The sequence below is a fragment of the Enoplosus armatus genome (genome assembly GCF_043641665.1).
Source record: "Enoplosus armatus isolate fEnoArm2 chromosome 8 unlocalized genomic scaffold, fEnoArm2.hap1 SUPER_8_unloc_1, whole genome shotgun sequence".
In the NCBI taxonomy this organism is placed as follows: Eukaryota; Metazoa; Chordata; class Actinopteri; order Centrarchiformes; family Enoplosidae; genus Enoplosus; species Enoplosus armatus.
The window spans coordinates 7,501-27,500 of record NW_027261185.1 but is presented as its reverse complement, the minus strand read 5'-3'; the positions used below and the strand labels follow the sequence as shown (position 1 = coordinate 27,500).

The following is a 20,000-nucleotide window of genomic DNA, read 5'->3' as shown; positions in this document are numbered from 1 at the left end:
TTTTAAGAAGGTGAAAAGGTCGAGACTCACTGGAGTACTTGGTTCATCACACACCGAACACTTCGTCTAACAGGCAGCAGTAAAGTGAATCGCTCAGCACGCTGCATTGTGGGATTGTTAGCAGACAGCAGTGAACACGTGTGTTTGACCACAGAAGCTTCACAGCAAACAGAAACAAATAACAAGATGATAAATGAAACAGTAGATCAATAATGCAATCATATCTATAAATATAACAAATAGCACTCACAGAGCCGGTGAGTACTTCTACTTTTGATACTTTATGTATTTTGCTGATATCACTTCTGTACTTCAGTAAAGATGTGCAGGTGTTTCTCTTGTGAGCTCAGAGAGAGAATGATCCACCACAGAAGAAGAACGGTTTAATGATAAAACTGCAGTTAAATATTAAACACAAAGTGTCCTGTTGTTTAGTTTTATGTCCTCAGCTGTTAAATATTCACAAGTGTGAAGTTTTAATCTGCTGTTTGATGACCTCATTGTTCGTCTTTATTATCTGTTTATTTTATTTTCTCTCTAAATAACTCTGTAACTGTGTTAAGAAAAGTGCAGTAGAAATAAAGTTTGTGACGAGGACGATGGAACGTCTCTGCTCTGTGATACAAAATATTCCTACAATAAAAGTAAAATAAAGGTGAAATTAGAAATAAGAGACTAAATGTTTGAGTGTGTGTGTGTAGTTCATGCTGTGTCGGCGGGTTTTTAAAGAAAAGTAAGAATGTTATTCTGAAGAAGAGCTCGTTAAAAAACAGAAGACAGGAGAGGACATGGACACACAGGCTGCTGAAGACAAAGACACAGAATGAGGCTGGAAGATAAAGGACAGGGACACCATAACACGGCAACACACACACAGTTCAATTGAACCTGCTGCTGCCACTCTGATCAATAAATAACAGACGCGTCGTCGCCAGGAGAGACCACGCCCCCTAACGCACCAAGCCCCGCCCCCGTCATGTCTAGCTCTAGCCTCGATGAAAGGCCTCGTTCAGCATCTGTCCCTGAAACAAAGATGTGTTCCTGCAGTTTACTCTGAGTCCATCTACTGTCTAAAAACAGCTACTGATGCTGAATCCGGTCTCTGGACTCTCACAGACTCACCTCAGGAACTGAACCTGGAAGTACCTGGCCCGTGTTGTCGGGGTCAGGGTCTAACATGAGCTTATGGCCGTGCTGGATTTACAGAAAACTGCTCTTATTCCAAGACGAAAGAAGAATTCCTGATACCTCCGACTCTAAAACGTGTTTTTTCTGAACAGCTGATGTGAACATGGCAGCAGTGGGAGAGAGGGGGCGGGGCCTCTGCTGGATATATGTTGCCTAGGTGTGTGTGTGTTGTGCCTCACCTCCTCCGTTCTTGTAGCACAGGTAGGGGAACCTCCACACGTTGCCGAGTCCGACAGCGAAGCCCACGCAGGACATGATGAAGTCCATCTGCCGCGTCCACGTCTCCCGCTCCACGTATCCTGGCCCCGCCCCCATCACCACACCCACCGCTTTCTTGTCCGGTCCGGCACAAGCACCGCCCACCACGCCACCGCCGGGCCCCACCGCTGGGACGAGGCTGCCGTTAGCAGCCGCGGTGGCGTAACCACCGCCGCCGTTAGACAGGAGGAGGGGGTTCTTCTTGGTCTCCTCCAGGAGCACCAGAGAGCAGGACGAGGCTGGCAGGGCCTGCTTCTCCATCACTCACAGTCCACAAACCAGTTATAAACCAGTTAAAACTAGTCAGGAACCAGTTAAAAACCAGTCAGGAATCAGTTCAGTAAAGGCTCCAAAATGTCAGTCTACGTCTCACTCTGGGGTCCTTCAGTTCCTGCTAGTTTTTGTCCCGTTTCTGGTTTCTGTCCCCAAAATCTGGTCTTTTCTCACAGTTAAGACACCAGTGACAAACCAGTAAGAATCAGGTCAGCTGTAGTTCCCTTTAATTCTTTTTGTGTTTCTCACTTTCACTCAGTAAAGTTTCAGCAGCACTGGTTTCCCTTTAATTCCACAGATTTTAGTTGCTTTAAAGCCTCTTCTTCTTTAAATCCTAAAAGTTGTTCCTTCTCCACTTCCTCTCACCAGTCAGATACCAGTTAAAAACCAGTAACAAACCCCTCAGGACAGGAGCAGTCAGCACTGGTTCTTCTCCCTTTAACTTGCAGCTTTTATGAGCTCTGTTGTCTCTATGTCCACCTCACCTTCTGTCCACAACAAGCAGTCACACACCAGTTAAAAACCAGAAACAAACCAGTCGGTGGCTGCAATAGTAACGACCCTTTTCTCTTTGAATTAGATTGTAGATTTTTGTCTCTTTAAAGTTTAAAATTTTATCTTATTTTAGTCCTAAAATCTGAGTCTTGCTCACCTTGTGTCCCCCCTCCTGTCAGAGTCCTACAACCAGTCCGAAACAGATGAGTCAGTCAGTCAGCAGCAGGTCCAGCTCTGTCCCGTACAGTCCGCCTCGAGACCTCTGCTGCTTCCACCTTAATTCTCGGTCTTTCTTCGTGTTCAGTAATAATAAATATGATTATTATTATTCTCAGCGAGCAGCCGGAGGATCCAGAATCTGCTGCTTTATAGATCAATCCAATTAGATCCAGACGATTTAATTCAGATTGAATGTGTAAAAACAGAATTCAGAATGTCTAGTAATAATCTGGAGACATTTCTTTCTCGAATCGAAAATAAGAGATCAAATGACAAAAGTAAAAAAATGTGAAAATAAAAAATAAAGGGAATTACACCGAAAACCGGACCGCGACCTTCAAAAACAATCCACGAAACACTTGAATGTGAGTCTGAAGAATCGCATGGGAACAGAGAGTCACGGAGGAGACGGCGGCCTGCTGGGAGACAGAGAGGACGGAGAGACCGGCGAGGACCGAATCACGATGCTTCTGCTCTCACAGACACACCGAGCGGCGCGCAGCTTCAGTCCCGGCGGCGGGCGGCGGGCGGGCGGTGCAGGCTGTGGAGGAATTGTTGCAGCTCCATCCGAGGAGGAGAAGAGAGAGAGAAATGTCCGGACGGACCTGAACGCGTCCCAGTTCTCTCAGCTGACAAATGTCCCGTTAGAGACGCTGCGAGGTATTTAAAGTCCTCCTGCTGTCTGTCTGTCTGTCCGTCTGTCCGACCGGCGGCTTTAAAAGGAGAAGCTGCTGCTGGGGTGACGTCACGCACACGGCCACGCCCCCTCTCTCTGTGGACGTCATCAGGATCACTCCTCCCTCTCTCTACCTTCATGACCCCCCCCTCCCTTTCCTTTCTCTTCTATATATCTGACGTCACACGGGTCCCCCCACACGCGCATACAGACACACACAGTCACGTTTCCATCACTTGAGAGGACGTTACATTGACTTACATTCATTATGAGCCACTATAACATGCTGAGGAGGATCACTGTTTTATTATCTTTTTAACTCTAAAATGGAATCATTTATTTATGGGGACGTTATGTCCCCAGAAGGAAGGCGAGTCCCCACAATGTGCTCACACACACACAGTCAGACTCCTCCAGTCCAGCTATAGAACTGGGGTCTCAAACTGGAGCTGGAGGTGATCAATACATCTTCAAACGCATCACCAATCACCAAACCTTCAAAGTGAATCATCGGTAGATTTGTTTCCATCCACCTGTTCTTAAGCACAGTGGAAACTCCGAAACCAGTGAATAAACCAGTGAACAAACCAGTGAATAAACCAGTGAACAAACCAGTGAATAAACCAGTGAACAAACGCTGCCGCACATGAAGCTGTGACTGAAAGTCAGATCTGTGTGCAGCGATGAGGAGGCTGGGACCTTCCTCACAACACGAATGTCATATTTCCATCATGTTCTCCATCATGTTCTCCATCATGTTCTCCATCGTCTGAGCTTCGACTGGAGCTCCTTTAATGACGTCATCTCGTCGTGTCCTCCTCTTCTTCTGTGGTGGTTTAATGGCAGCGACTGGAGAATTAGCTCCAGCAGCTGTTTATCTCCATCAACCAGGGAACTCACGTTCTCACACAAACAAGCAGCAGGTCACGTCATTATTTATTATTATTTTATTATTATTATTACACGTTATTTGGATCATTTTCTAGAAATTCAGTTTGAAATTGAGCTTCGTTTGGATGAAACTTGACTCTCTGAGTGACTCAGCAGAGAACACGTTCATTGAGACGGTTTCATTTGTGGACTCATCTTCTTCTCTCTGTTTCAGCCTGAAACTAAAACAAACTTTCTGTGTGATCGATCAGTTAAATAAACAGCTGCATGTTATTATCCTTCAGTTAGATAAAGACAAGACAGAAGTCTTTGTATTTGACAACAAGGAGGAAAGAATGAAAGTTATTACTCCAGAGCTTTAACGATATGGACGTTTTTATTGGACTCTATTAGTTTATATTTGACTATCCACAAATAAGTCTTTTTGTATTTGTGATGTGTAAAGTCACATCCACAAAAATACAGAGCGATTTGCAAATATACATAACTTACTCTGTAAACACGTATTTGAATTTATTCTAAGCTTTGTTCCTTTGCTCCGTGGACGTGACTTAATGCTGAGGTCAGGTCAGGAAAGACTGTAAGATGTTTACGACAAGTCTGTGAGGGATAAAAATCCTGAGCATTAACAATATAACACTATATTAAATATGGTTTAATGACTGTGACTGATATTTCTTTTAGTTTTCACTTTTGTTTTATTTAACACTGAGTCACATACATCAGGACTTGGACTTTAAATGCTGTTTACAGTCCAGAAATAAGAGTTTAGTATCAAAAAGACACCGTTACTCTTCCATGTCCTGTTGGGAGGGACTTGAACAGGAAATACCTTGCAGGAAAGTCTAAACTAACTTTTAAAGATGTAAAGAGTGGAAAATAGTGAGAAATGCCGTCACAATGACCTGTTGGCTGACATGGACAAGATGTGCTTTGGGTAAATAAAGTGAGAAGAGACTTCTGAGAAAGTTACATAAAGTTCGTTAGGTATTTGGAAGGAAACAGTTTATGAGAGAAATAACTTTTTAGTCACAGGATGTTTTTTAGTGAATGATTAAAATAAAGGTTAACACTCACCTCTCAGTGTTTCTTCACCTGCACAGACAGACAGGCAGACAGACAGACAGGTGGAGAGAGGAGAGAAAACAGTGCGTCAGTGGGTTGGAAGAACCGGACTAATACCTGGAAGGGACTGAGTGTCCTGATAAAACCTGACAAATGGTGTAGTCATAACTAATACCTGGAAATGAATAGGAAGAAAATGTTGGTAGGGCTGCAGCTAATATCTGGAAGTAACTGGATGGCCATAGGTAGATATTTGTGTGGAGGGAAGGTATTTAATGGTGGAACAAAATACTGGTGGATGCTGACTACTATCTGGAACTGGACAGGCACCTTGACTTCTAGGAAAGAAAGTAGGAAGGCTGCAACTAAAATCTGAAGGAGACTGGATGGTCTTGACTACTGCCAGGCAGGGATTTGAAGAGATGAAGACTTTGAGGTCAAAGAACAGCTCAGTCTCAGTCTTACATTCATATTTCCAAACAATCCAGAACTATGTTGAACCTGGAAAGTATCTCTGAAGCAGCAGAAGACTTTTCTCTGTCATGTTTACCTGCAGGTTGCTACTCTTCTTTCTTCTTGGAGCTCCTCAGGATGGAAACAGTCACTGTCTCCACCTGCTGGTTCCACATCAAACTACAGCCAACATTTATTTCTTACCCTGAAACACATTTTAAAAACATCTCTATCAAAAATAAACCTTGGAGATGAAAGGACACATTATTTTAAAATTCTTATGAATAAAATGTGTTTACAAACAAACAATTGTGCTTAATGTGACTTATTTTTATTGAAAAATGAGAAAATGATTATGAAAGGATGGGAGTGATAAAACTGCCTGTCTGTCTGTCTGTCTGTCTGCTGGACGGACTGTGATGAGATGTGGTTCAGACCTTCATGGTCCCCTCAGGATGAACTGTAGTAACTCTGGTGATCCTCTGACTCTTCATCTAGCGCCACCATCAGGTCAACATGTTCACGTGTCCAACACTTTGGTTTATGAACTGATGACATTCATCAGCCTCAGCTGGACTCTCTGTTTACTGCTAACTAGCTAATGTTAGCATGCTAACACGCTAAACTAAGATGGTGGACATGGTTAACATTATACCTGCTGAACATCCAACCAAGATGACGACAGCAACCATTAAAGCCATCAGAGAGCCCTTAAATGAGCTCCTGCGATGGTTTGTTGTGAGGTCAGCTGCAGGTCGGTGCTGCTGTTCTCTTTCTTCTCTGATGTCTCGGTGGATTTATTCTGGATGAGATAATGATCTCCTCTGGAAGTGTAAGTCACACTGAATGATTCAATATGTTCCACGTCTGTGTGTTCACATCTGACTGATTTTTGATTCACGTAGTGTCTTCGCCTCCCCTTTAGCTCCCTGGCGCTCCCCAGAGGAGGCTTTAGTCTTTCTCTTTTGTCTTTGTCCCGCTGAACGTCTCCATGTCTATTACAGACTAGATCCTGAAAGAAGAGTTAAATTACAGACGAGCACATTGTTTCTCATGAGAACAGATTCCACTTTAATGTCTTAGAAAATGTACAGTTTCAAAATAAAATCTTTATTTTAAAGCTTAATGACAGTTAGAAACTGTTCTGGAGGCTTAAGGCACCGAGGTGAAAAGAACAATACATCTACAACATGAACAGCTGTTTATAACGAACGGAGTTAAAAAAAAAACATCTTTCAAAATACATTTTCATATTAAAAACTTAAACAACTGAGGAGGAAACACTGTAAACTTTCACATAAAAACTGAGGTCACTTGAGGCTGATTTTCCCTTTAAATTCAGTTTTGAGCAGGTTGACGTCGCTGCTTTGCTCTGAGGCACATTTGTGTTACAGACTTCCACCTTTAACAGAAATATTCACTGAATAGTTTGAAAAGTTTCCTTTCTGAATGTGACAGATCCATTTTGGCCTTTTATTTTTGTTCAAGTTTAAAAAAAGAAATCATAAAAGTTAAAATACTCATCATAAATCAAAATATTATTGGGTTCTAAATCAAAATTAAGTGAGTCAAATCTATTTATTTATGCCATAATTTTACCATCTGATACTTTCATTTACTAATTATTTCATACATTTTGTTTTATTTTTCTGGCAGTATTGGGCTTCCATACCAGACGGTCAATTTGGTGTCGATTCTTATGTCTTTTATCTTTCTTTAAAAGAACATACTTCATGTCATTATTTTGAGAAAACAAGATCATATGATGATGATCTGGTTGTTTCAGGATCATCTCAAGATAATTATCTTGTTATGTCTTTATTATTTCAAAGTAACTTTTGTTATTGTTAATGTGTGAAATAAACAGTGAAGGCTGACAACTGGTTGAATAAAAGAATAAAGGACATAGTTTCTGTTTTTGACCTCAGCAGGAGGACGAAGGCAGCAGTTTGTCCAAACGTCCGTCTGTCTGTCACTCAGGATCCTTTCTGTTTACCTGCACACCTGGAGGACAGAAACAAGCAGAGAAGAAGAAGAGAGGAGGTCAGACTGCCTGAACCCGACTCATCACTGTTAAAGCACACGTGGTCCTGGTTCGTTCTGGTTCGTCCTTGTATGTCCTGATTCGTCCTCCTCAGCCTCAGAAAACTGGTTTTCTTCCTGATTTTCAGGAAATGTACATTTGCAAAAGGAAAAGCAACTGTTAAAATTCACATATGAAGAAGTTAAATAAAAAGAACGATGAAAATACAATACGACCTTCTATTTTGAAATGACAGATGCTTCGCTCAGTATTTATGGTACGTCGAGTTACGTCTGACATTTACTGTAAACTGACGGATTCTTTTGGTCAAAATATTTATGTTGAATAAAATAGTTTGTTTTCAGTTTCAGTTTAAATTTTGTTTTAGTAAGAAATGTTCACAAAAACTGTTTGAATGATTTCCTTCCGAAATATTACAAATCCACTAATTTTACATTTCAGTATTTTACATACTAACAACACACATCCTGGTCCTGGTCCTGGTCCTGGTCCGTCCTCAGCTGGTGGAAACTTTTTCCGTCTTCACTGACATGAAGGAACAAGTATAATTGTGTATATTAAATATTTTCTGAGCTAATCACACTTCAAATAAAGATTTTAAACAGGATGTAGACTTTAAATTAGTTTCTTTTCTGAATCTAAAAATATAAGAAACTTCCTCGATTCCGTGATCCACCAGAATAAAGTTATTCAGCAGCGCTGGAAAGTAACTCAGTACATTTACTCAAGTACAAATTTGAGGTACTTGTATTTTACTTATATTTTGTTACTGTGTACATCTCAGAGGGAAATATTTACTTCACTGCATTTATCTGACAGCTTTAGTTACTTTACAAATGAAGATTTTTACACACAAAACAAATGAAAATGTAAAAGTAGCTGAAACGATGAGTCATCAATCAATCAATCCATCAATCAGTCGATCAACAGGAAATTCATTGGAAACTATTTGTCATTTCATTTTCTTTTCATTTTCTCATTGTGACGGCAGAATGTTTCCAAACCAAACAATCGATCCATTAATGGAGAAAATGAACTAATAATCATTAGCTGATAGTTCAGAATGAGCTCCAACAGCAACATCCTGCTTCACATTAATGAGGAGGAATAATCCTCTAATGACAGAATCTATAACAGGAGGACAGACACAGGACATCTGACTGCTGGAAAACTTTAAGGACATTCACGGATTATACTGGCAGACTTGTACTGGAACAGAGTATTTGTACTGTGTGGTATTACTGTAGTAAAGAACTTAAGATAATTACTGTTGTGTTATTTTATGTTCTTAATATTCGATATGAAACATGTTTGAGGCGAGAAGTGATGGCTGTAGATAAAAAGGCCTGATGATGTCCAACATACGGTCTGCGTCACAAACTGGAGACGTGGCAGAGAGGCTCTACTGAAACACACTATCCTGTTGCATTATGGGAAATGTAGGATTCAGTGTTTTGGGACTTAAAGTGACAACAACTACTTTATGGAAGAGACACTCAGGAACACAGGAGGACTGGATTAAAGCCGACATCATATATGTGTAGCTACAGATTCATAGATTAAGTTGTCCATACAGGAATATACCATTTCTCAAATGTGAGAATCTCAACCTGGAAACTTTTCACTGATGTCTAAAGGAACAGTCCAACATTTAACTGAAACCCTGTTGATCTCTGTCTCCTCCAGAGTCACATGAGAAGATGGAGATCAGCTTCATCTTCATCATCCATGAAGCAGACGGTTAGTTTGAGGCGGTCAGAGCTGCACGAGTTTACATCCACGGTTAGAAACGCCTGAGAAGACGAGTTCAGGGGACATAAATAAGCTCGTTTGTAAGGAAAAGTTGAAAAGTTCCTGAGAGTTTCTTTTATGAGGAAAGATTAGATTTGACCTTCCTGTGGTACGATGGAGTTTCAGGAAAACTAAATCTGACATTTTTAGAAGAAGTTGTCGTTGTGATGTCGTTGAGGAAACCCGTAACTTGAGTTCATCCACATGAGCAGACTTTTCTTCCTGGATTCAAATCTTGATTTTACAACTTCCTCTTAAAATGATGACTTTTCACTCACATTTCAACTTTTTCTCAAATATTTGGACTTTTCCAGATTCTTTTCCTCACAGTGTTTCTAACACTGCGTCATATTGTGGAAACTGACCAAGGATCAGAACATAAAATAGAGAGAGACAGAGTCTTTGAGTCCATGTCCTTGTTTATATAAAACTTTACCAAAAGAAGTATGTACAGATTCAGAGGCATTGGTACAAGTCGACAATCAAGTGCAAACTAACAGATCAGTGATGAAACTGTCCGGTCCCTCCGAACAGATTTCATACAAACCAAACACACACTTCCAGACAGGAAGAGGAAGATTTCTGAAGGATCCTATTGGACGGCTCTCCGCCTGGAGGTCCAATGAGGAGCCTTCAGAATTATCTTTAAACTGCCAACAGGTGGCGCTCCAGACAAATGTAGATTCAACGGAAACCAAAACTGATCAGAATATGAAAGCTGAAGCTGAATTTACTCATTTTAAATGAAGAAATTCATAATTCTACAATTCTATAACAACAAGATAACTCTCCCCTTGGAATCTAATTATTCCAGCATCTCCAGATAAACACGTTTTAAATCATGCGAGCGTCTCATCTCATCTTGGAATCATTTCTCCTCTCGAGAGATGTGTCTCATAATCTCGACACACAGACACTTTCCCAGCATGCTGTATTCTCAGGATACAGCACCGTTGTTCTTTGTTGTCTCGAGATAATGAAATCATAAACATTTATCTGCTCGTCATCATTTATCTAGATTACAGGATCGCGACTGCTTTCAGCTTTCGTACTAAACATCATTTCTGATCAAATAAATCATTTCTGTCTAATTCAGATGTTGTCGTCGTCACAGTTGAACTGCTGAGTCTAAAATCTCACCGGCAACTTTGACTGTAAATATTTATGACTGATCAGAGAACAGCAGCTCTGATCGTTTCCTCTTCCTCCTCGTTCACCGCCACCCGGAAATAAAACACACCAACCGATCAGCCGTTCATTCCCACATTAAATAACAACTACTGATATATTGGAGTCCCAAAAGACACAAACTGCCAGCTGGATCATTTCGTTTCACAAAAACAGAAAATAACAGAACGTAAAATAACTTTTTTATTCTCCCTTCACAGTTTGATCAAAATCAGAAAAACACCTTTGATTCTGATGATAATAAACAAAAACAAATATTTAAAGTTCTTTTTGCACTTTGGGAGAAAAAGTTTTTAGTCTCCACATCGATGTGAAAAACGTTTCTCCGTCTGAGAACACGAGTTCATTATTTAGGAACCTTTTCCATGAAGAAATGATTTGTTGTTGAAATGTTTGAAATATTCATTAAAGCTAAATTTCATGATCTCAATAAAACTGTAAAAAGGAAAATGATTCTTCTTCTTCTGATTGTGTCATAATAACTTCACACTTCTGATGGTCGGTCACTGAGAAGTCATTAAGAGATCAATCGATAATGTAAACAATCATTACCTGCAGTCGCTTAGTCGATGTTGAGGCGTTGCCTTCAGGCCGCCATCATTTCAGTTTATAATGTGCTCGAAAGGTTTTAACAAATACATCTGCGATGAATCAAATTACCACAAACTAATTGCTACATGGTGACCTGGACCTTCGGGTCCTCCAGTCTCGGATTAGAAACAGGTATTCATCCCCTCCTGCAGCGATCTGGAGACACAACAACCAAAAACTTTCCTCTCAAAGTCAAACATCAACGTAAACAAGAAGCAGCTCAGCAGACAAACAGACAAACACCACTTCAACCCCCATCGACCCCCCACCAGTTAACCCGCCCGTCGACGCGCAGCAACAGAACAACATTCAGGGCGCCTCCGCAGGACGTCTTCTTCAACAAGACGCCTGCAGCAGGACAGTTTTGGTGAACAAACATTATAATTATTACGATTCAGTCATTTAAAAAGGTGCTCCAATCAACGAGCACATTCCTCTCTCAGCTCCCGTCACACCTTCGGCTGCTTCTCAAACTGATCTGAGTTCAGCGTCTTCGTGACGAGACAGGAGCCGTTTGTGTCCCTCAAACCAGAAGAAAGAGTTTCTGTATGAAGCTGCAGAGTTTTCAGTTCCAGTTGGTCTGAGTGGACTCTGCTAACCGCTAACCGCTAACACCAACACAATCGTATGGCTTCTGTACAGATGAGAAGAAAAGGCACCGAACACAAACATGGCCGCCGACAAGAAGCTACGATGTTTTCACTGAGCAGCTCGACAGAACGACAACACGTCAGTTACCAGATGAGTGATGATGATGATGATGATGAAGTGAAGCTGCGCAGTGAAAACACTCCATCTGATCAGACTGCAGTTTCTCAATAATCAATAATCAACATGTGATCTGTATCCAGCGTAAGGCTTCTTCTCTTTTCATTCACTTAGTAGAGTTAAGAGTTTTAAGGCAGAGAGGGCGAGACAGACAGACAGACAGACAGACAGACAGACGGTCAGACAGACGGTCAGGGTTTCCTCCTCCTCCTGCAGTTAGTCTGTGATGTGGACGGCAGAGGGAGGAGACACGACGCCTCCCTGAGCTCTGAGGTGGAGAGGGAGGAGAGAGGAGAGGTTAGTGTTTAGGAGGAAAAGCTTAAAACTAGGCATAAGGAGCGCTGCTCCCCTTCCTCGCCTCCTCTTCCCCCTCGAGGGAAGGAGCAGACTTACAGCAGAGGAGCAGGAAAGTGAGTCTCTGCTCTGGTCCGCATCACAAACCAAATGTTAGTTTTCAGCTCTGAGGAGGACATCGACTCTTCTGTCCCCCTTTTCATCACAGGAGGAGGAAAAAAAGGAGGCGAGGAGGTCCGTGAGTTTAGTTGAGGAGCCTGATGGAGAGCAGAGACCCAGCAGGAAGCAAGAGAGGAGGAAAATGAAGCGTCTTCTCCTCTTTTTGTCTCCAGAGTCTTCAGGAGGGGGGATGGGGTGAGCAGGAGGAGTCAGGAGAAGGAGTTAGGAGGAGGAGTCAGGAGGAGGTCAGGAGGAGGAGTCAGGAGGAGTCAGGAGCAGGTCAGAAGGAGGAGGTCAGGAGGAGGAGTTAGGAGGAGTCAGAAGGAGGAGGTCAGGAGGAGGAGTTAGGAGTCAGGAGGTCAGGAGGAGGAGGTCAGGAGGAGGAGTTAGGAGGAGGAGGTCAGGAGGAGGAGTTAGGAGGAGGTCAGGAGGAGGAGTTAGGTGGAGGAGTCAGGAGGAGGTCAACTCAGGATAGCATCAGAGGTCGAGAGACCTTTGCAGAGAGCAGGTCAGAGAGCGAGCAGCAGATGACTCAGTTTGACCTCTGACCCCGCAGAGAGAGACAGGAAGTGAGACAGAGAGAGAGAGAGAGAGACAGTTCACTTCACCAGCACTGACTTTGGCAGAAACGCCTCCATCTCTGCGCCTCCGTTCGGCCTCGGCGACGCTGAAGACGCCGAGGAAGACGAGGAGGAGCTCGGGGACGAGGAGCCGCCGGCCGCTTTGGGGAGGCTGTACATGTAGACGGCGCCGATGACGAGCCCCGCCCCCGCCGTGAAGAGCAGGTCCACGTGGAAGCCGAACAGGTAGATGGACATCACCGTGGAGACGATGATGGAGAAGGAGGTGGCGAAGCCCTTCAGGATGTTGTCGGCGTACTTCACCACCACGGCCACCAGCAGCCCGCCGAACGCCTGGTTGAAGATGACGCACCACACCATGTCGGTGTAGCCGAACAGGAAGCCGCGCTCGGCGATGGCGGTGCCGTCGTTCCACCACAGTCCCAGCATGCCGAGCGCCGTGCCGAAGATCCCCAGCTGCACGTTCCTCACCCACACGGACGCGGAGCTCCCCTTCAGGATCTTCTCAAAGTAAACGCCGGCGAATCCCGACGACAGGCAGCTGATCACCACGGCAACCAACCCGACAGTGTAGTTCTGATTGGAGCTGTCCGACACGGACGCCTCCTTCTTCCCCTCCTGCTGCACCTGAGAGGGAAACGATCGATCAGCTCACTGATCACACGAGCGCGTCAATACGATCGATCAGTAAGTTGTATACGGTCACACACTGATGCCAGACAGGAAGTGTCAGATAAATCAACAAAATAAAGCGTAATAAGACTACGTCGACATCAAATAAGCACAGCTGACAGGTGAGCTGAAGGCGACACGACTCACCTGTACGATGGCGACGCCGCCGAACAGCAGCAGCAGAGAAACCCACTGAACTCTGGACAGAGACTTCCTCAACATCAGCACGCTGAACAGAGCCGTGGTGAGGATCTTCAGCTGGTAGGTCACCTGAGGGGGGGCGAGCAACCGATTAACACAAGTTGATCGTTTTCTTCTTCAACATGTTCAGACTCAAAGCAGCAGTGAATGTTTCTACTAACAACCTGCTATATCTTATTATTATTGGTATTATTATTAAAACTCATCAGTGAGCCTCACTGTTGTTTCCTTCATCACCATGAACACACACACTGTAGTTTATCTGGACTCAGTCTCACACACACCGTCCTGCTGCCACAAACACTCACTAGAGCTCCACATGTGGATTCATCCGCCGCTGAAAATAGTCCCCAACACATGCACTATTTCCTCCTGTTGGTTTGATAAAAACTCCAGCGAGCAGCTGTTGGAGGGAATGACTGAGCCTTTTAAACATGAAACTATATATTTGTGAGGAGTTTTTAAAGATTGACGTCTTCAGCAGGAACCAATGGGCTGAGAGCTGAGAGTCACAGACAGGAAGTGAGACAGGACTGAGAGACGGACAGACAGGTTGAGTCTGAACACGAGAAAATACAGAATAACAGCAGACTCTGAACTCTGACCTGAAACGTGGCGGCCGGCAGGTTGGAGATGGCGACGTACTGCAGGTTGTTCTGCAGAGTGTAGATGAGCGAAGGGACGGCCAGTTTCAGAGTGTCTTTGTACTGAAACACGATGGAGTCGACGAGGAAGAACGCCGTCTCCTTCACACTGACTGCAGAGAGAGAGAGAGAGAGAGAGAGAGGGTGTTACAGTATATTATAATGTCGTTCTCCCGCTGGTGCAGCCCGTCTGGGTCCCTGCAGTGTTACAGGACTCTCCTGTGGTCTGGACTGACAGCCAGCAGCCTCTGTGGTCTTGTCTGGTGTGATCAGATCTTGTCTGGACCTTCATGTTGTTGCTCTCTGGTTTTTACTTCTCCACTGTTTCTGTCCCAACAGGAGCAAGTAACTTCTTTAGTAATCTACAGTATGTTTCATGTTACCTGTCTAAAAAACATTTCACTGAGGTGCACCAGTGACCCTGAGAATACATGTCAGCGTAGAGTCTCATGTCGCAGGTAAACATCATCATCATCGTCATCATCAGTGGGAGATTCACTTACATCTCTTCTGCATCAGGATGATGAGCAGACACGTCAGGACCTTCAGGACCTCCGCCATGACGACGGCCGACGTCGTGAAGAAGCGGTCGCCTGGCAACGTGCGGACGTATCGGATGCTGAGGATGAGCGATGCATTCTGGACCACCAGCACGGCCAGACTGATGTACTTCAACCTCTTGTTCACTGCAAGAAAACACACAAATCAAAGCTCCGAATGAAGCCAAGAGAGGGAGCTCCAGTAAGGAAACAGGAACATTAAGAAGTTTCTTTGACACAAAGGAGTCCTGATCCTGAACACTGCCTGTGATCCAGACCTGATCACCACATCCTGTGACGCTCTTTGAATGGGAGTAAAGCCCTGCAGCAGGTTCAACATCCACAAACAAACCGTTGACGTTTGCCAGTTTAGAAACCAGAGCCTTTTGCTCTTCAATAAATGTTTCATCACATGAGGCTAAAAAGTCTTTAGCGGTAATAAAACATGTTGTGTTCTGGTCTGTCTCTAAACACAGAGTCCAGCTGAGGCTGCTGAACGTCATCAGCTCTGCAGGTATTTGGTCATAAACCAAAGTGTTGGACACATGAACATGTTGACCTGATGGTGGCGCTGATGAAGAGTCAGAGGATCACCAGTATTTTCACACAGTGGTACTTTAATAAAGATCTGAATTCTACTAGTAATACTAGCAGCACCGGCTGAGTGTGGACAAACCTGACGACACATTTACACCACAAGAGCCAGGAGAGAGCGAGCGTGCGTGCGTGCGTGCCTCCACCTGAGCAAACCTCCACGTCACCAGCTCCTACTACCCATTACTCACTAACACACCTGGCTCACACACCTTTAACAAGGTAAATAAAGGCTGTTTAGCATTAGCACACCAGCGGACACCAGCGGGTCAGTTAGCTACAGAGACACGAGTTACAGACTAACAACAAAACAGTGAAGTTAGCGGCTGCAAATTAGCCTAGCCTGGTACGCCAGCCTCCAGGTCAGCTAGCATGCTAACAGTTCATTTTCCCTAGTTTAAATTAACACCACGGTACCCGCTGTACTTATTAAACACCTGCAAGTACGTCTAACACTGTCGACATGAGTTAGTTAGCTTACTAGTTAACTTTCCTGGTTAACTTCTATAAACAATAACCCGCATAAAGTCAGCTAAGTCTGGTTAGTTTAGCCGCTAATTAGCTAGCCTTCACATCCCTGTCAGTTAATACAGACAAAAACTTTGTTATTATTTATTTTAAATTCAACCAGAGAATAAACTGTAATTCTTATTTCAACACACCCGCCTTCTCGTCATCTAGCTCCCCGGGTTTAGAGCCGTGTGGGCCGTGTGAAGTTAACTCATGCAGGTACTCGCCCGCCCACCCCCCGGGACCCTCGTACCTTCACTTTGACTCCGGCTCGCTGCCTTCTCCTCCGCCGCCTGGCTGTGGTTCCCTCCGGCCATGCTGCTCCCTCTGCCCGCTGTCCGGACCGAGCCTTCACCCCGCTGCCTGCTCGGCTAACGCTCCGCTAGCCTCCCAGCTAGCCCCGGCTCACAGTTTAGGTCCAACCGGAGCACCGACCTCCGGATTGTTCTTCGGGTGAAAGCGGGAGGCAGCGGGTCTTCAGACAAATATCAGACCGGAGCTGGTGACAGAGAAGCCTGCGGAGGAAGCACCGGGACCACCGGGACCACCGGGATAAAAACAGTCCGTGGAAGATCTGAGGAGTCCGGGAACTGCAGGAACTAAGTCCTGCTGCAGAGATAGGACAAACTGTCTGACAGGATGTATCACTCTGATGAAGAAACTCTTGTAATATAGTATATAGACAATGGAATAGAATAGAATTGAATTGAATTGAATTGAATATATGTAATACTGATGTCCCTCTATTCGTGTCTAAAATAATGAATCTCATGAAAATTGTTTTATTATGAAATTTTAGATTTTTAATTCATTAACAACACTAAAAAAATACCACATCCACATATATGAACAGATATAACTTTGATTTGCATTACTCATTCATGAAATCACACAGTACACGGACACAATCCCCTCTTCTAATAAATAATAAATAATAATAAAGACAGCTGTTACAACCATTTACATTTAAAAGTTTTGTTTTTCTGAATACAGTTGAAAAGAAAATATAATAAAAAAGATACTGCATAAAAACTACTCACATTTGATTATTTATCCGTTGTATAAACAGACTCCATCAATCATTGTGTACTGATTTGTCTGACGTGAGTTTTCTGATGAAAAGAAATAGAAACGGTTTCTGATCTTTTTAAAGAAAAAGCCTTCTGGAATATTAAAATCATTTTGTTTTTGATCAGTTTGTATCTCGGTTGCTAAAATGCTAAGAAATCAACTGAATTATTAGTAAATGTTTGACTGCAAAAGTTCCTTAAAGTTGGACTGAAGTGTTTTAGTTGTTTTAATGATTATTTCTCATTGTGAACCATTCGCTGTTGTTTATTCATTTTATGATTTGTTTCCTGTTTTTACTGTTTGGATATTATGTTTATTTTTTAACATACATTTTGTCTGAATATTAGTTCAGTGGACTTCTGTATTTATAGACAACGTTTAAATAGACAAAATGTCATTTTGTGGAGGAAAAAGGTGAATACTTGTTAAATAAACTGTTAAAAACTAAAAGTTACGTGAGTCAGTGGGAGCTGCTTGTTTTCATATCAGCTGGACAGAAGTGTGTTTACCTTTATTTATTCATTTATTTTGGCCTGAGAGAAATAAACTGGAGGTCTATAATGACTGTAAGAACAGTCTGTGAGGAGGAGCTCTGAATAAACCGTCAGAGTGAGACCTCTTCCTCCTCCTCCACCTCTCTGATCCTGCTGACAACAGTCGCTTCCTTGTTCTCCTTCAGGTTGAACATGGAGGGATCCTATTGGCTGCTCACCTGTCAGATGGTGTTGATGTTCAGCGCTACCTGCTGGTTTAAAGGAGGACAGCTTCACAGTCTGGGGTCCAGAGGTCTAGTTTATGATGTTCTTGCTAATTTAAGGGTTAAAAAAGAAGCAGCTATGTTAAGTCTTCTTTTAAACATGTCTGTATTGTTTTGAACACTATGCATTGTGGGTAATGCAGCATCACAGAGAAACCAACAGTCAGGAGACGACGTGATGAGGTGACTTTTTTATTCAAACGTTGGATCTTTGTTTTCTTTTGATCCATAAATTCTTATTTAATGTAAATAAACATAAACAAGTGACCAACGAGCCACTTTGATCATAAAAACAGCAAAAATACACAAGTATTTACAGCGAGGTCACGTCAACAGGACGCAAATCCTCTACGAACCAGATCGACTGGTATCCATCTGAAACTGAATCAGATCTGATGTCACAGGAAACAAAATAAAAGAGTCAGACTTCATCTAAGTGTTGTTTTAGCTGTGAAGTGAACTTGACCTCAGAGCTGACCTGAGATCTGTTTGACATCTGTTCTACTTTTACTGGACGGTCACTTCATTTACTTACAAACAACAGTTGTTGTCATTTGCGGTTGTTGAACTGTTTCCTTGTGATGGTCTGTGTGGTTTGGAAAACAGAGAATGTGCTCAGGTTATTAGTTCCTGCTTATTATATTTGAGATTTTAGGAAATATCCTGGTACTCTGGTTAATAATGCAGTTTTAACATTCAGAGGAGGAAAGAAACTCTTTCAATAACTGAGATTTTTCTCCTAAACTAGTATGAATGCTGAATACTGAAGAAGAGAGAAGAGACATCAGGTGAGTAACTCGAGTTTCGAATCTTGAGTAAGTTATAAATACATATACCAACAGCTACTGACCAACTTCTCTCTGGAAAATGAAACATTCAGAAAGAACAAGAGGACAGAAAATAAAGAGTTACTGGACTGACAAGAACCGGAACCAGAGTTCTGATGTAGCTGTAAGTCAATGAAACAACAACCGTACAGTCCACATCTTCAACACCCAATAAATACAAATAAATAACCAAACAGGAAGTCGTTCTGCCCAAATCAGACATGGCTGCCAAAAGAGATAAATAAACAAGAGAAGGAGGCAACAGGACAACAAACTCAAATGAAAATGGGTTTCTAGAAGCTGAAAATTCAGTGTGAGGTTTTAGTTTCTGTCGCCGCCCTGAGCAGAGTCCTGCAGGGACTGTAAGAGTCCTGAGTCTGAGACCGTCCACAGTGACAGTCCAGAGACCAGAGACCTAGTTTAGGGTTTTTATTGTGATCCATCCAGAGCCCTGTAGACTCAGGGTTGTGTGGTCACAGGGACTGGCTGGGCAGAGAGCTGTGGTCCTCCTGCAGGTCTCCTCCTTCCTCCTCTCCCTCCATCCAGGGGTGAGACAGGATCTCCTCCAGAGTCGGACGCTCCTCGGGACGGTACGACAGGCACCAGCGAATCAGAGACTGGCATTCTAGGAAGAGAAGGGGACAGCAGACAGAAAAGGGTGATGACACAGTTCTCACAGCCAATCGGATTGCAAAAGGGCAGTGCGGTGGGTGGAGCCTCTGCTCACCTTTAGAGACTCGTCTGGTGAAAATGGGCGTGGCCTCGACGATCTCCTGGTCGCGCTCGAACGGGATGTCGCCACAAACCATGTCGAAGAGCAACACACCCAGGGACCAGACGGTGAGAGGGACCGCCTCATAGGACTGAGACAGGATCCACTCAGGAGGACTGTAGACCCGAGTCCCTGAGGAGGCCAGGAGAGGAGGAGAGGAGTGTTATCAAGCCTGTTACAAATAAAGTCTGGGGCGGCTTACTATAATTTCTCAGATTCAAACTACAGCTTTATCGATACGACCATCAATCAGTGACTCATTTATTTACTTATATAACTTATTGTACCTTCGAACTCGCTGTACGGCGTCTCTTTGAGAGGAGCTCCTGATCCAAAGTCCACGATCTTGACGTCGAGCGTCCTCGTGTCGACCACGATGTTCTCGTCTTTGATGTCTCGGTGCACGACGCCGTGAGCGTGAGCGAACCGCAGCGCCTCCACGATCTGACGGAAGAACCTGAGGAAACAAACGGAGAACT

At 43.5% G+C, this 20,000-nt stretch overlaps 3 protein-coding genes across 4 annotated transcripts in view; all 3 read right to left on the bottom strand.

Moving 5' to 3' along the window:
* LOC139307113 (sodium- and chloride-dependent creatine transporter 1-like) overlaps positions 1 to 1,707 on the bottom strand; it is a 28,835-nt gene extending 27,128 nt beyond the window's left edge. Inside the window, exon 1 of one of the 2 annotated variants that reach the window (XM_070930997.1) lies at positions 1,368 to 1,707. In XM_070930997.1, the coding sequence (XP_070787098.1) occupies positions 1,368 to 1,707 (340 nt within the window). The remainder of the gene's footprint in view (positions 1 to 1,367) is intronic. The other variant, XM_070930998.1, reaches the window with a different exon arrangement.
* An 8,059-nt stretch (positions 1,708 to 9,766) lies between these two features.
* LOC139307114 (UDP-galactose translocator-like) lies at positions 9,767 to 16,482 on the bottom strand. The gene is made up of 6 exons (XM_070930999.1): positions 16,348 to 16,482; positions 14,951 to 15,137; positions 14,413 to 14,560; positions 13,754 to 13,876; positions 12,972 to 13,561; positions 9,767 to 11,288 (listed from the first exon to the last, which is right to left on the bottom strand). Exons 1-6 carry the CDS (start codon positions 16,409 to 16,411, stop codon positions 11,255 to 11,257), a joined length of 1,146 nt encoding a protein of 381 aa, XP_070787100.1. The 5' UTR covers positions 16,412 to 16,482; the 3' UTR covers positions 9,767 to 11,254.
* Positions 16,483 to 18,098: 1,616 nt separating this feature from the next.
* LOC139307112 (serine/threonine-protein kinase pim-2-like) overlaps positions 18,099 to 20,000 on the bottom strand; it is a 3,820-nt gene continuing 1,918 nt past the window's right edge. Inside the window, exons 5-7 of the mRNA XM_070930996.1 lie at positions 19,809 to 19,978; positions 19,477 to 19,653; positions 18,099 to 19,374 (exon numbers count right to left, since the gene is read on the bottom strand). Of these exons, the coding sequence (XP_070787097.1) occupies positions 19,223 to 19,374; positions 19,477 to 19,653; positions 19,809 to 19,978 (499 nt within the window). The 3' untranslated portion in view covers positions 18,099 to 19,222. The remainder of the gene's footprint in view (positions 19,375 to 19,476; positions 19,654 to 19,808; positions 19,979 to 20,000) is intronic.

Coding starts and splice junctions, on each gene's coding strand:
- LOC139307114 (XM_070930999.1), bottom strand. CDS start 16,411: ATGGCCGGAGGGAACCACAGCCAGGCGGCGGAGGAGAAGGCAGCGAGC. Junction 14,561..14,950: donor CTGATGCAGAAGAGATGTAA/GTGAATCTCCCA, acceptor CTCTGCAGTCAG/TGTGAAGGAGACGGCGTTCT. Junction 13,562..13,753: donor GCGGCGTCGCCATCGTACAG/GTGAGTCGTGTC, acceptor TTTCCCTCTCAG/GTGCAGCAGGAGGGGAAGAA.